The 15,621-nt window shown below is 50.4% G+C and overlaps 1 protein-coding gene across 6 annotated transcripts in view; it reads left to right on the forward strand.

Annotated features, from left to right (window-relative positions):
• The first annotated feature begins 4,559 nt into the window (after positions 1 to 4,559).
• Positions 4,560 to 15,621, forward strand: part of NSMF (NMDA receptor synaptonuclear signaling and neuronal migration factor) — a 51,816-nt gene continuing 40,754 nt past the window's right edge. For all 6 annotated transcript variants that reach the window (XM_027739450.2, XM_027739453.2, XM_027739451.2 and 3 more), the window contains exons 1-2: positions 4,560 to 4,806; positions 13,290 to 13,351. In XM_027739450.2, coding sequence (XP_027595251.1) covers positions 4,694 to 4,806; positions 13,290 to 13,351 — 175 coding nt within the window. In that variant the 5' untranslated portion in view covers positions 4,560 to 4,693. The remainder of the gene's footprint in view (positions 4,807 to 13,289; positions 13,352 to 15,621) is intronic.

Raw genomic sequence — 15,621 nt, forward strand, 5'->3', positions numbered from 1 at the left:
TTTTCTTCCCAGTATTTCAGATGTATCCAACTCTGCACTGATGGGATTCTTCATTACAATTTCAGTTTGCCCAGGAGGGACTTCAGATTTCAGGGCCTGTCTTAACCTCAAACCCTTTCCATTTGTCACCTTGAAGCTCTCAGACACCGAGGCTGTTACACACAGTGATTACATGCTACAATTAAGTAATTAAACTGTTTCACCTCTGAGTTCTCACTGAGCACTTGGGTGAAGCATCTCAGCCTGGTGAATTTGCACTCTCTAGTTTGGCTATTTATTCCTCAACTTCTTCTGCTGACACTTGACCATGTGCCAGGTCCAATGCCACATCCATATAAAGATAACTTTTGGCACAGGAACGTCTCCAAGCTTTTCCTCACTGACTACAGATACAAAATATTCATTGTTTTTCTGTTCTGACCTTATCTCCTACGAATGCTTCTCCTGCACCGTGGCCAGCTTCTGACTCTCCAGCCTCTCCAGCTTGACGTGTTCAAAGAAGTATTTATTATTGTTTGCCTCTCCCTTTTGCAGGTTGCTGCTGTGACTGGTTTTGGCTTGCCTTATTTCTCCTTTTTTTGCATTTAAATTGTCAGGATACGCATTTTTTGCCGGTTTAGACAAAAATGGCTCTTCTAAACATAAAAAGACTGGTTCCTTAAAGTCTGAGAATCAGAACCTGATCTAAGACCCAGTCTTAATCAGGTCTAAAGCTCTGGGTTTCCCACTAGACAGAGATGTGCTATTTGGTTTGACACCAGATTTTCAAGTGTGTTACATTCATATGGACAACACCAAGCACTGGCTGGGATGGATTTTGCCTGGCTTGGCCCTCAGGGCATTGCACCTTCAGCAGCGGAAGGAGGGAACATTCCTCGGAGCAGCTGTGATTATTCTGGGAGCTGTTTTGGGGTGAGCCCCCCTGGGATGACATGAGCTCAGCAGGCAGAGCCCCACAAGTGGAGGGACTGTGATGTTCCCTGCCTATGTGCATATGTCTGGAAGGCCTGTTGCCATGGAGAAGTGATGGGAACTGTCTGCCTGGCTCGCCTGACTTTTTTCCTAGCACGAAGCAAAGGCATCTCTCCAGCTGTAATGAGCTGGGGGCCTGCTGCCTCTCTTCTGTGCCACACTGGGGTAAACAAGACCCCCAAACACCACAAAAGGCAGGGAGGAAACTCTAAATGAAGGTAGGGAAGGAGCAGAGAGCAAGAGTGGAAGCTGCAGGGAGATGGGCCAATGCTTGTGGAGTGATGGAGCAGGGGGCACACAGACCAAAATAGGAAATTCCCATCAGATGTATGGGAATCTTTCCCTGTGAGAGTGGGGCAGCCTTGGGACATAGACCAGAGCACTGGTGGCATCTCCATCCTTGGAGGTCTTCAAAACCCATCAGGTTGAGCCCTGAGCGGCCAATGTGCCTTCGAAATGAGCCCTGCACTGGGCTGGACCCTCCCCAGCCTCAAAGAGGGAGACTTTGGTGGGGAATGGGCAAGGGAAGGTTGGAGAGAGGCTCCGAGAGGCACAAGTGTGGCAGAGAGCGGTTTGAAAACAGGATGAAGATGGAGGCATCCCTGCTTTTCAATTTTGGGAACTGGCAGTGCTGGGCACAGCTTCGTGGAGACTGTAACTGCTTGCACGGCTCAAGTTCTCCACAGCTTTTCTTTAAGTTGTTCCCTCAAAACAGATGGATTTTCTCTCGTTTTCTGTTGTAGGAACTCTTTGTTGACATGACTGTGCGACAAAAACTAGGGCGGGGGATAGTCATGAGGAGAAGTTTAATGGGAGTCATTCTCTGTGGGAAGGGATCCAATGCTGGGTTTTGTTTTGTACCTGTAAAATGTCACTGTGAGCAACTTTGGGGTGTTTCCAGGTAGATCTGGTGGGGATCGTGTCAGGGATAGAGCAGATCTCTCTGTTAGTTTGGAGGGGGTGTATGTATTTTTAAGGAATAGCATTTGCCTCAACTGGTAAATTATTTAAACATAGAAATAAAGAACATTTCCCACCTTCTAGTTACATATCTTTTCCCCCATCTTTTGACCGTGTGTTCACCCCCAGACCTCTGTCTCTGTGTTTCTATGACATGAAGCAAGGCTGGGCATCAGATCCGATGAACGTGCATCAGCTCTACCGCCCTTGACTCCAACACACAGAAACGAGGTGCACCTGCCCAAAAGTCTGTTCACCACGATGGGATGGAGATGGTAATGTTTAAAGAAGTCCCACCACTCAGTTCAGTGCTGGGTAACAGCAGAGCTGTGTTCATCCTCTCCTTTGGGCAGCTGCTCTAAGCTAAAAAACAGGGAGATGTCTTTATTTTGCACATAGGGCACTTTTTCTGCTCCCAGCTTGGGTCTCAGCTAAGACACAGATCCAGAATTTTGTTTTTCAGAGTGAGTTCCCCGGTGTGTGATAAAGTTCCGCCTGATGATGTGTTTAGAACCTGCTCCTTGTGTCCACACGCACACGGGGAGTTGGGTACCTGATCCATTCTTTTTCTGCTCTCTATACAATTTACTTTATTTTTCAATGTGTAGATTAATAGACTAAATACTTAGACTTAATTTGTTCAAATCTTCTTATGTTTTCTTACAAATTTGACTTTGGAGTCTATGGAGAAAGAGGATTGAAGCTTTTCCCAGCCTTTTGGTCTCTCCAGGACAGTGAAACATGAGCTTATGATACAACCTTTCCTCAGGTAGCGATAAGACGAGGTGTGTCCGTCACTCCCTCCTTCAGCTGCCTCTTTTCACAAAGCCTGTAGGAACTTTAATTATCTATAAAACTTCTACTGCTCTGTCAAATACTCTTGAATGAGCTGGCTCTGAATTCCTGGGATTCATGCACCTTGCAGAGTCAGGAGGACTGTCCAAGTGCTTTTGCTGAACATATTGTATGAATAATATTTAAGAATTTGCTGCCCCTACTCACTCAGGTGCCCTGAAAGCAGATTTATAAAATACTTTCCCAAGGAAAAATACTTTTCCGAACCTTCCTAGGGATCAAAACCTACACCCATGGAATTGATCTGAGGGCTGGAACCCCTCTGCTGTAAAGAAAGGCTGAAGGCGTTGGGATTGTTCAGGCAGAGAAGAGATGGCTCTGGGGAGACCTTCCTGCAGCCTTTCAATATATGAAGGGGCTTACAAGAAAGATGGTGGGAGACTTTTAACCAGTGACAGGACAAGGGGAAAAGAAAGAGATTTAGATTGTGCAGTAAGAACTTTTTTTGTAAGATGAAGGTGGTGAGACCCTGGCACAGGTTGCCCAGAGAAGTTGTGGTTGCCCCATCCCTGGAATTGCTCAAGGCCAGGTTGGATGGGGCTTGGAGGAACCTGGTTTGGTGGAACGTGGACTAAGTGATCTTTGAAAGTTCCTTCCAACCCAGGCAGTTCTGTGATGGTCTGAATTGAAAACCCTCTGAGGCTTGACTGACTGAGTGGTTGATCAGCTCCTTGTGTTGGGTTTGTTTTCAAACATTCCGTGACCTCAAGGCAGGTGTTTCTTCTGTCAGATGACACTGGGGACAAGGAGGTATCTTGATGCCCAGCTCTGCCTCAAGGCTCTGCTGCCTCCAGTCACCTCTGGGAACTGCTGTGCTGTCGGGGAGCCCACTCTGGGATGGTGGTGATGAGTGGTGACATGCTCAGGGGACAAAGCCAGTGGTGGAGAATGGGTGTTTGTGTCAGTCCTTCAGAGCTGTCATGCCCAAAACCCAACGGCCCAACCTTCGTGAGCAATGCGACTCCCCTGCACCCACCCCTGCCCTGCCACCAACACAGCGCCTAGCTGTGGAAAGTAAACCATGTGTAAAACCTTCCACCCAATCTGTCAAAGGCAGGCTGCAGTTTTATGTCAAAACGACTGATTTTTTTTTTGCAGGTTGCACATCTGTTTCCTGACAGGAGCTTGGAGGGAGCATCTCCTGGGCCTCCCCTCGCAGCTGTGTCTGCTGGCTGATGGCTGGATGTTCACCTCAGGTAGAATCGTGGAATCACAGAGTATCCTGAGCTGGAAGGGACCCACCAGGATCATCCAGTCCAACTCACAGGACACCCCAACAATCCCACCCTGTCCCTCAGAGCCTTGTCCAAACCCTCCTGGAGCTCTGGCAGCCTTGGGGCTGTGCCCACTGCCCTGGGGAGCCTGGTCAGTGCCAACCACCCTCTGGGGGAAGAACCTTTTGCTGAGATCCAACCTGACCCTGCCCTGACACAGTTCCAGCCATTCCCTGGGTCCTGTCCCTGCTCACTGGGTGCAGAGATCGGAGCTGCCCCTCATGAGGAAGGCGCAGCCCCCTGATGTTCCCCCTCAGCGTCCGTCCCCCATCTGCGGGCTCGCACCGAGGAGCGCGGGCACAGCCGCGCACCGCGGGGGCCTCCGGGCCGGGGGTCTCTCCCTCAGGCGGGGCCGACGCCCCCTCCCCATGATGTCAGGGCACGGAGGAGGCGCCGCCGGCCAAATATAGCGGCGCTTCCTGGGCGGTGGGGCGGGCTCGTCCCTTCCCTCCTCCTTCCCTCCCTCCGTGCCTCCTCCCCTGCCTCCTGCCGCAGTCAATGGGGCGGCAGCGGCCGCGGCGGAGCGCAGGGCCGGCGGGGCCGGCGGGGCGGGGGGCGGCATGGCGGGGCGCTGAGGCGGCGCGGCGGCGGCGAGGGGCGCGCCCCGGCATGGGCAGCCGCGGGGCCCGGCGATGAGCGCTCCCCCGGCCGCTCCCGCTCCCCCCCGCGCGAATATGGGCACAGCCGTGTCCAAAAGGAAGACGCTGAGGAACGAGGCCATGTCGTCCGTGGCGGCCAAAGTGAGGTGGGTGCCCTCGGGGGGGTCCCCGCGGTGCCGGGACCCCGCGCGCCCCCGGCCGCCCCGGGGGCTCTGCGGGGCCGGGGGGACTCGAGAGCCTCAGGGCGAGCCAAGGCACCGGCTGCGGGCACGATCGGGGTTTTGTCCCCCAGGGCCATCGCGGGGTTGGGGAATGGCAGCCCTGCCGGTGGGTCCCCCTCGCTGGCTGCCCCGAGCCCCCCAGAACCCGCCGCGCTCCGGCGGTGACTCCGCTCCCGCTGCACCCGGCGCTCCCTCAGCCTCGGAGAGGTGACTTCTCTCGGAGGTGCCCCCGCCACCGGCCCGGCGACAGCGCCCGCAGGTTTTATTTGCTGGGTTGGCGAGGAGCGTGGATTTGTTAGGGATGTGTCTTTCTGATCTCCGGGAATTGGGAGCGTGGTCACTTCGCTCGGTGGGTTCTCCTCGGCTGAAATGCCGTCTGCGTGTCCGAGGGCAAAGTCAGCAGCTGCCTTTTCACTTTGAATGGGAAAACTGTCGTGTGAAAATCTGCACCCACCTCGTCTGCCCTCTCCGGCAGCGTCCCAAGCCACTGCATGGACCAGTTAAAGGATTTGGGTTCTGTATTGTGCCTGTTCTGCTTTTATATTGCTTGTCCTACAGTGTAGCGTTTCGCTCGCCGACTAGTCCCACTGCTTTTCAGTATCAAACATCCTAGAAAATATATTTGCTGCTTGAATTTATTGGGGTTTAAAAAGCTGTCAGAGATGAGGTTTGCTACAGTGCCCAGGTAGGTGGAGAGGACCTTCTCCCACGCTGCAGTGCCAGTGTCACGGAAATCATCCGGCAACTATTTGGGGGCATTGGCGCAGCTTTTTAGCTGCTCCTACAGCACAGCTGTGCCAAGGGGTAGGTCTGTCGCTGCTACATCTAGACCAGCTCCTTGCTGCTGGGAAAAAAATGGGGAGAAATAAACTTTTCGGCTGCATTATGTAACACCTTCTTTGTGTCAGACAGAAATTGCATTAGAATAACCTGGAGTCACGTGTAGGACGCGATCCGTGTTGCTGAGAGATCTCAGTCACCTCTCCGTGTAACTCAGCATTATGGCATCTCTGCTGTGCCGGGAGGAAAGAGAAGTCTTATGGCTTGAAGGGAAGAAGATTCAGAGCTGTCTGTATATTGCCATCTGTTTGAGTTGTAAAGAAATCCATCCTTCAAAGTCTGGAGTGTCTCTTAGAGAAAGCTCCCCGGGCAGAGCCTGCAACTTTTCCCCGTGTCTTGGTGCACTCTGCCCATAAACCAGTAATGGAAACGTGGGTGCTTTCAGTGGCATCCAGAGATTTGGAAGTGGGATTCTTTTTGGTGATGTCAGCCAGGTGGATGTGCAGAAATGACATGTGAAGCACCATAACTGCTGTGATGGGGTTCTGGGATTGGGATTTAGACAGTCACACAAACAACATATTCGGTAATTGGTAAGATTTCAAGTGGTTGTGTGGGTGTTTGGGAGCGACTAATGTGTTTTGAACATAATGACTTGTTAGCCTACACCAAGGTGGGCAGATGCTACTCGGGTAGTATCAATCGTGTGGAGACTGGGAGGTGCCTCTGGGGTTCTGGTTTGCTACATACCTGCTATAACTACTGACAAGCTGCAGGTACAGTTATGTGGGAGTTCTGAGGAGTCTCTTACTGGTGTGAATTGAGGTGGCTTGACTAAGAAAGTTAGCTGGACTTGGGCTGGGAAACATAAAGTCCTTGAGGAGTGTCTGGTCACGTAGACCATGACACAGGACAGATGTTTTTATGTGTCTCCCTGTTGGTGCCCTGTGCTAGAAATGCCTAATCCAAAAAGTCTTAGAGGAGGGCAGAGAACTTGCTGAGGGGCTCCCTGCAGTGCCTCTTTGCATGGAGAAGGTGCTGTCCATGTGCCTCCATCCTGCCCCTCCATGCACAGCTCAGCCCCTGCCTCCTGTGGGCTCTGCCACCCTTAGAAGGTTCACCGTGGTGATGACCCACCTGCTGAAAGGTTTCCTCTAGGCTTCCCAGAGCACATCACACACAGCCCCTCTGCTCTGCCCTGGATCCTCCTCCATGTATCCCATGTGTCCTTATCTACAGCAAAGACTCTGCAGGACACTGGATAAGGCTACAGAGACTGTTCTGTCCATCCCACGAGGGCTGGGGACTTGGGTCACCTGTATGGTAGCACTGCTGCAATGATTAGGTGCCCTGTGGGTATAGGCAGCTGTAGAATCCTGCTCCTGTGCTGCAGAAAGAGATGCCCTGGGATTGTTTCTCTGTATCTCCTGAGCTCTGCCCCGTTCATATTTCTCACAACTTTTTCTTTGGAGAGAAAAATCATCTCCTGAATTTCGCTGCAAGTCCAAGGGCCACTGATGTACATTTATTATGAATGGATGGAATCTGTGTGCACACTTGACTATCACTGAGCATGGGTTGTTTGCTGGCATGAATAATGGGATCTGAGCAGAAGGTGCAGGCTCCCTAGATTCTTAACTTAAAACCTCTGCAGAGCAACTCAGGGAAGTCTCCTGTCCCAGGAGAATTAATTAAGCTCCACACGGCTTGTTGTGTACTAGGTCTTTTAAACAGCTTCTTACAAACTAACGACAGTGTTGCTCTGCCAGCGTTGTGGGGAACGTCCCCAGTGCTGCTGGCTTGGCTCTCTGTAGTCGTGCTCTCCCGAGGGAGTCGCAGTGACCTGTGCTGATTCCGTGCACACACCCAGGCAGTGGCTGTGCTTGGAGCTGCTGCTCTGATCTCATCTGAAGTGCTGGGCTGTGAGATCTCCCTGTCAGACTGTTTCCTCCCTGTGAGTGCATTTATTGCCCTGTGTGCAGCTCCTGGGGCCCGAGTGCTGAAGGCAGGGATGACGCAGTTGTCCTTGAGCCGTGACCTTGGTGCTGCCCCTCCGCTGACGGTGCCGGGGCTGCTGAACCTTGGGCTCCTGCACGTTCCCCTCAGGGCCAGGGGGTGTCTGACCCACGCTCCTTGGCTTCCCCAGCACACTTCCAAGGGTGCACATGAACCCTTAGAAATGGGCTCTCTTTGCCCTTGCTGCCCTGGCACCTGCAGAAAAACACTGGCACCCCAAATGGGGCAGCAAAGGAAGTCTTTCCCTACAGCTCTGCTTTGTATTGTGCTGTTCTTTGGGAGAGCGTGACAGCGCGAGCAAACAGACGTGAGGCTCTTGCTGGGTGTTCCAGAACCATCTCTCCTTGCTGTAGTTAGCACAGGAAATATTTGAGTTGAGAGTGTGGTTCATCTTTGCCCAATTTCAGGACTTTGCCATCTAGTCCAAGATACCCCAAAAAGAGATAAGGATTTGGTCTCCCTCTCTACCGATTGGAGAGAGCTGGAGAACGGCTTTGAACACGGCATTCGTTGCTGTAAAAGGGTAAGTTTTGCACTGACAAAATGCAGAGGTACTTGAACATGTTCCTTATCCCAGGTTTCTTGCTGTGTGAGAGATTTTTGGTTTAGATTGGGGGGTTCTTCTTGGAGTCTAGATTCTTTTTTCTGCCTGTGAATGTTCTGGTGAGTGGTATGAACTCTCTCATGCTTTGATTGCCTTTTTCTTTCAACTTCTTCCTGCTTTTCCTCTCTCCTCCTGTCCAAACTTCGTGACTAAATTACTCCAAGACTGTGGGGTCTTTGACTTTTCGATCCATTGCTGATGTCCAATTTCCCTTTCTTGAGAGTGAGAATTTTAAAATTAAATTTTTCCAGCTCCCATCTCTTTACAAAGATATTTCAGAAAACTAATTTTCGTCAGGGTATTGTTACTATTAGGCTTAAATAACGTAGGTGTCAACAGTCTTTAATGACTGAGCTGTTAACTGTGGATATGCTGGAGGTGTTCCCTTCTCTGCCTGGTGACAAGAGCAGGATTGCTGCTGTAGGAGGACGTAGGTCCTGATGATGCAGGAGGTCTCTTGTCTCCTGTTTGCCTGAGATGCAGCACTGTCAGGTGCTGTCACAACAGATTCCTGCTGCAACTGCTCTGGGCATTATTTCTGAAGGAGCACAAGAAGGTGGTGGGTGTTCTTTATTTTCTCCATGTAATACTTCTGAACAGTCCAGGTTTTGCTTAGCTTGCTGCTGTGCTCTCAGTGGAGTTATCTGAGGTCTTTCCTGTCTCTCTGAGTGTTTCAATCCACATTTCTTCGCTCAGTTCAGTGTCAGTTTGGTGGATTGCATAAATTTACGTGCACCAGTTTCTCATAGCTGCTAGTGTGCATCAAGGCCCCTTTTATCCTGCTGATGTGATTATTTCAGAGACATGAAGGCTATTCTATGCTTATCACATTGTAATTGAGATCTTTGTTATTTGGTGGCTTTGCTCCTTCTAGCACATCTCTGTCTAGACTGTCTGCACTTCTCTGCAGTTCTGATCCAGACCTGAGTCCAGCTCTGATGCACAGTGAGTACTGAAAAATGCCCCCCAAAGGGCAGCTGCCTTTGCTGCCTGTGTTGTGCTGCCCCATCCCGCCCTCCTCACTGCTGAAGCCGTTCTGCTGGAATGCTGGAGGAGAGGCTCCTGATTTCTGGAGCCGTGGCAGGCTGGTCTGTGCTGCTTACACTGGGCAGCACAGCGTGCTAGAGCTGAGGTCCCTGGTCGATGTCCTTCTGTTAAATCAAGCTGTGCTGACTGTGTAACATGCAGGGCTGATCTGCCACTAAAATGATAACCTCTCTCCAGATGAGTCAGGGCTAAACTTGTCATGTCATCAGCTGATCACCTCTCAGTACTACCTGCTCATTTGTATGCAGCTTTGGCAGTGTCACATACTCAGGGTTATAGCTCACCAGCCCGTGCAGCTCTAAGGCACCTTGTACCTCATCTCATTTATGTGAAAAAAGTTTTCTTTTTCATCCCTTGCCAGTTAAATTATCCCAAAGTGTCTCTGCTGAGAGCCCAGTTGAAGAGTTTTGTGTGATGGTGTCATGAGGCTTGAACTCCATGGCTGGTGATAGTGGAGGCAAAGCTGAGCTGAGAGAAAAGTCTGATTGTGTAACTTGTGGCAATAGAGAGTGTAGATTAAAGGGATAGAAAAGAATGGGATGACTAGAGCAGCTACCATCTGTTTGAATTTTGCTCTGGCTTTATTTCGATGAAGCCAGTGGGTAGCCAAGGAGAGGGGAAAACGGCACGGTAACAATATGGGCAGGTGCTGGTAAACTGGGGTGGCTGTGAGCACAGGGAGGGCAGAGAAGGAACACAAAAGGCTTGGCAAGGGGAAAACAGGCATAAGGAGCCATCAGCATGGCCATCAGAGTCCCCTTGGCAAAGGGCACGTGCAGACATCAGTGGGAGATCAGCTGAGGCACAGCCAAGGAGGAGCCGATGGCACTTGGAAAGCAGGGATGTAGAAGGGAACCACTGAGATAATAGGCAAAATAATTAGCCTGAAGTTTGCAGTGTAATTGGCTGGAAACCCCCCGTTGCACATTGTGCCGTGCAGGCGTCACTGCTGTGTTTGCTGTCACGAGAGAGCTGTGACCGTGTGACCAAGTTTGTTTGCTCTTGGCTTGGCCTGTGGGGTCTGAGAGCTGTGGGGGTGGAAAGGCAGGGACAGAACTGCAGGTTCAGCCTGGGCAGGGCAGCAGGGCTTTGGAGCAGCCCTGTGCTCCTCCACTGTGCTTCTGTCCTGCACGAGAGGTCTGGGTATTGCCTGTTCCCTGGGAGCTCTGGCACTTGGGATTGTACCCTCCTACCTTGTGTGCTTGGGGAAACAGGACAGTGAGGTTAGAGACACTGCAGCACCTCTCTGCTTGGGCTCCTGCTCTGAGTGATGTTATTTTCACCGTGGCAAGCATGGAAAGCATTTCACCATGGAGGGTGGCATCACTTCTCTCTGGCTCTGTGTTAGCCAGGTTTCAGTCTGGGTCTTAGGAAGCGTTTGGTACTAGTTTTTTGAGCCTGCGTTGGTTCAGGTTTTCAGAGTGACAAATCAGCTTCAGGCATTGGCAGAGAGATGAATGGAGAGAATGATAGATGATCTTGGAGCTCTTGGAGCTTTTGAACTAGTTACAGACTACATTTTATCATCATATTTCACCATTTTTTGTGTGAATCACTGTGTTCTCTCACTGATAAATTATTACCTGAGAACTTGCTCATTGTTGTTTTATCTACATGGAATAACTGCTGATGCAAAGGAGAAGCTTCAGAGTCTTTCCCCAGGGTGTAAGTGCTCCATTTGTGAATGGTGTTGGTGATGCCTTGCAAGGGCAGACATTTCCTTGGGAAGCCTTGGAGTCCCAGAAGTCTCGGTGTAAGGGATCTTGGGAGTCTCGAGCCCAGGCATCTGTTCACAGCTGGGCTGTTGCCAATGCTTTGGCTGAGCTTTAACCACCTCTGACATGGAGTGCAGGAGTAGCTCAGGAATGCTCCAGCAGCTGCATATCCTGATGTTAGAATCACAGAATCATTTGGGTTGGAAATGACCTCTAAGATCGACGAGTCCAACCGCGAACCAAACGCTGCCACATCCACCACTAAACCATGTCCCCAAGTGCCACATCTGCATGTCTTTTAAATCCCTCCAGGGATGGTGGCTCAACCACTGCCCCAAAGTAGCCACATTCCAGCTCCCAACTCTGCATTTGTGTGTTGTCCTGGGCCCAAGTCCTGCTTTTTGCTCAGACAGAAAGGTTGGTGCAAGGAACATCCATGCGGTGCTTTTCCTCCTGGATGGGTGAACCATGATGGTCGTCCCTTTGTTGTTTGCAGTGGGGATTGTGGGCTGACTGTACAGCTCCTCATGTGACAGAGCCCTTGTGTGACCATCTCTAGGTGTGCTTAGGCACTGATGGAGACAGTTTGGGCAACTGCCACCCCAAATGAGTGTCTAAAGGTACAGCCTGGGACTAGAGAGGTGAGGGTCCGGAAACAAGGAGAAGCTCAGCACTGGATGTTAGTCTGTAAAGATGCAGAAGCTTAAACCTTGCTTCTTGCACATCTCCAGCTGTGCTGCTCCAAAGCATTTTGCATTTGGCTGTGCTGAAATTTAGTCCCAGGGAGATTAAATTACTCTTTCTTCATCGTTCATATCGATCCCGTGTTGCCGGCTGAGGATGACAAATGGACTTCCCACTCCTTCCAGCCCGAGTTGTGCTGGGAGGTGCGTTGTAGCTTTGTTAATTTTTCTCCTTTGGGAGGAGGTGCATAACAGCAGTGGCTACACAAGATGGGGTTTGCTGCTGCATCGGGTAGCAAAGCAGAAGGTTGTTTTGGAGGTCAAGGCCATTTTCCGCTTAGATATTTAGTGTCCCTTAGGAGATTTTTGCAGCAGCTCGAATTGGAGAGGGATGTTGAGGTTGAGCACGTCTGAAGGAGGAGGACAGTGGATGTGATACCTTAATATGGACAATCTTCCCTGTTGCAGCAAGTCTTGACTCCTTCCCAAGAGATGCTAGTGTGCTGGTGGGCTCTGGGTCTGCTGGCTTGGCTTGGCTTGGCTGGCCCAGGAGGTGGGTGGCTGTTTCACCTCCCTCTTTGTGAGGCCCATGGGCAACTCAGCCTGATTGTGAGGCTGCAGCCCTTGGAGAGATTGTTCTGCAAACCTAGGGAAAATGGATGGCTGGGGGAAAGCTGGCATTAGTATTGGCTCTCTTGAGTCACAGGTCTGTTGGGTACAGGAGAACAAGCACTGCAGCAGGACTGTATAAAAGCCCTGGCAATTGAAATCTGGAGATTACTGTATTCCAGGGAATGCGTGCCTTGACCAAGGATTCCTTTCCCGTGTAGGTTGCAAGCAGAGAGCTTTTCCCTGGTTGGAATATTCATAGGTTTGCTCTCTTACGTAGGCCTTGATGTGTTATAAAGGTTGAGCTCCCCCTGCTTCGTTGGTTCTCAATATATTCCAGTAAAATCTCGGTCATCCACGGGACCTCAATCCATCAGAGAACCAGGAACTGCTTTTTGGGGTAGTTGTGGGTGTCTCTCAAATAAGCTTCTCCAGTAATCCAATCACTGACATAGTTGGTGCTCGAGAACTTGGGGTGAAGGTGGTTAAAAGGAGCATTAGCATTCATGTCTAAGCTGTTACAGCTCACGGGTGGGAGCACTCAGGACCTGAGTAGGAGGTTGGAGAGGTGGTTGGCACTGGGGTGGAGATACCTCCTCCTCTGAGCTGCCAGGAGGGGGTTGAAGACAGTGAACCAGTTCCTGTGTGCATCAGAGAAACGAGGCCAAATTTATTGCAGATGCATTTCAGTTTTAGTTTTCAGTTTTAACAGAGAAGGTAAAGACTAATGTAGTCTGGACTTCCAGTCCAGCTCTGTTTCCCCTCTTTGGCCAGGGGAACACTGTGTAACCAGGAAGCCCTCACTGCTATGGCAGCATGTTTGCACTGGTGTCACCTGGGGCTGAGGGATGACAGCTGCAGGAACACAGCAGTCTATTGCTATTGAACTGTGCCTTCTTTCCTTGGCCTTTAACCACTGCCCCTCTCTGTTCTCTCCTTTGCTGTGACACACAGAGCGGCGAGGGCTTTCGGAGAATATCTTTCACAAAACCATCCCGAAGGCAGAAACGGCTCAGGTAAGAGAACTGATGTGCCTTGTTTGTGTCCACGTGTGTGCATGCACCTATTGCTTGATAGCCCTAAATTGAAAGTGCATTTATTTGTCATGAAGGGTTAGTGGGAGATCTCGGTAGGAGAAAAGGCAGTTTGGTGACTCAGTGCTGGGTGGGCTGTAGGGACAAGTTCACTTTCAGTGTGGTAAATGCACCCCTGGAGCTGATGTCCCTGGGAGAAGCTTCAGCTGGGAAGTGACAGCACTGCATGAGGCTTCTGCACTGCTTTGTCACTCCTGGGTCTCGCTTTCGCTGGGGACTAAAATAAGGTGAGTTTTAGTGTGTTCACTGGTGTGCTTAGTGTATGTGCAGCAATCTGTCCTTGATGGCAAAGGTAACAGCTGGATTTATTCCCAGGGTTTGCTTCCACAAGGGGTTAAACTGAGATTTGCCTAGTTGAGGGCATCAGCATGTGCCAGTTAACGTGTCAGTATTTTAGATGCAAGGTATTGTCCCCATCAGCTTATGATGAGTTCTGCTTGATGGGCAAGAGAGCACAAGAGAAACTCACTCCACTTCTAGCAGGGCTCTGTCTTCTCTGTGAGGAAAGAAAATATTCTGCAGACAATACATTCACTAAAAAATCTATAGAAAATCTTGTGGAATCCACAGAAAATCCTATGTGAATAAGTAGCAGATTGTTCTGTAATGTTGAACTGTTTTGCAGGGGATAAAGTTATTAAATAGAACGTGGTGTTATTATTTTAGGTAATTTCTGTGTGTGTTTAAACCTCTTGCTAAAAGAGCAAGCCCAGTCACACTAGTCTTTGGCAGCCAGCTGAATGAGTCCCTGCCTTTTTTCCTGGATCTCTTCTAATGACCTTCAAGTTGTCCTTGGCTGAGTTGTGCTAACACTGTGAATGGAAGGGCTCTAAAACAACGTACTGCAATTTTCTTGGATGTTTTTCAGGCATGAGGAGCTCCAGTGACACTTTACTTACAATATTTGGTCTAAGAACAGCCCGTGGTGGTAGGAAGGGAAGGGTGGGGAAAGGCTGGGGTTTGGTGCAGCTGAGATGAAGTGTCTGTGAGGCAGAGGAGGAAGGGAGGGTTGGGCAGACTGTTCAGAGACAGGCTGGCAGGAGCTTCCCAAGGTGGCAAAACCATCCTTCCATCGTGGCCATTTTTGCAGCTGTTCCTGTCAGCTGGAGTCTTTGCTGGTCCTTTTTTGCAGCCCCCCAGCCCAGCCTGCCTCCCAGAGAGAAGTGTTGGCTCCTGCTCCCTCTCTAATGCCCTCACAGCACCTGTGGGGTCACATTAAGGCCAGGCAGGGAATCTGATGGAGACAAGGGGGAATTGCAGATCTATTCAGGTGCCTGAGGGCTGGGGAGCTCTGCTCAGATCCAAGGAGCAGGAGCCTCTCTGCACTTACAGAGCTGTTGTTTACTCAGCCTTAGGGGTGCTCCTGGTTGCTTGTTCCTCATGGACTGTGGGTAAGGAGAACATGGAAATGGAGCTGATGTGACTTCTGGATAATGTGTTGGGCTCCCCAGAGCAGCACTTCAGCCCTCTCTGTGCTTGTTACACATCCCTAAGCTCTCCAGGGAAGCCTTTTCACCCACTGCCCTTGGTGTGTCAAGCCTGAGATTGTCTTGAATCCAAGTGAATTTAGTTGCCACAGGCAAGAATCAAGCTGTGAGAGGTACACATGGAAATACCACAATACTTATGGGATCCTCAAGTACTCACTTGGAAATAAAAAAATTCCCTAGAAATTACTCTATAAATTCTAAAGAAGGGGAGGAGGGAGAATCGTCATTTTTAAGTCATCTTCTGAAATTCTGCAGTGTATAATTTAACAGAGTCTGTAACACTTCAGTATAAATAACCATGGTAGGAAGGTTGTTATCCTATAAAATATGTTGAGAGTAGGAAATTTGGCTCCCTTTTATTCATCCCACTAGTCCAATCCCAGGGAAGTCATGTCTTTGCTTCCTGCAGAAATTCTGTCACAGGATCACAGCACAAGTTTCTGAAGGCTTCACCTTTGGCTGGGCAGAGTGGTGGAGCTGTAGGATCAGCTGTCTGTTGTGCTTTTTGAGGAGCAGGAAGGTGGCAGAGCCATCAGTGGGACAGTGAAGGCTTAAATGGAGAAGGGAAGGGCAGGATCCTCCTCTTCTGTGCATCTGGGAGCTTGAACCCTCCTCTCTCCCTGCAGAGGGCAGTCCTCATGGAGAAAATGGAGTGCGTGTGTCTCTTTGGGCTGTCAGTTCTTTTGCTGCTTTACCTGTTAA

This window comes from Pipra filicauda, unplaced genomic scaffold (assembly GCF_003945595.2).
Source record: "Pipra filicauda isolate LSUMZ 115617 unplaced genomic scaffold, ASM394559v2 scaffold609_size223957_pilon, whole genome shotgun sequence".
NCBI classification, from domain to species: Eukaryota; Metazoa; Chordata; class Aves; order Passeriformes; family Pipridae; genus Pipra; species Pipra filicauda.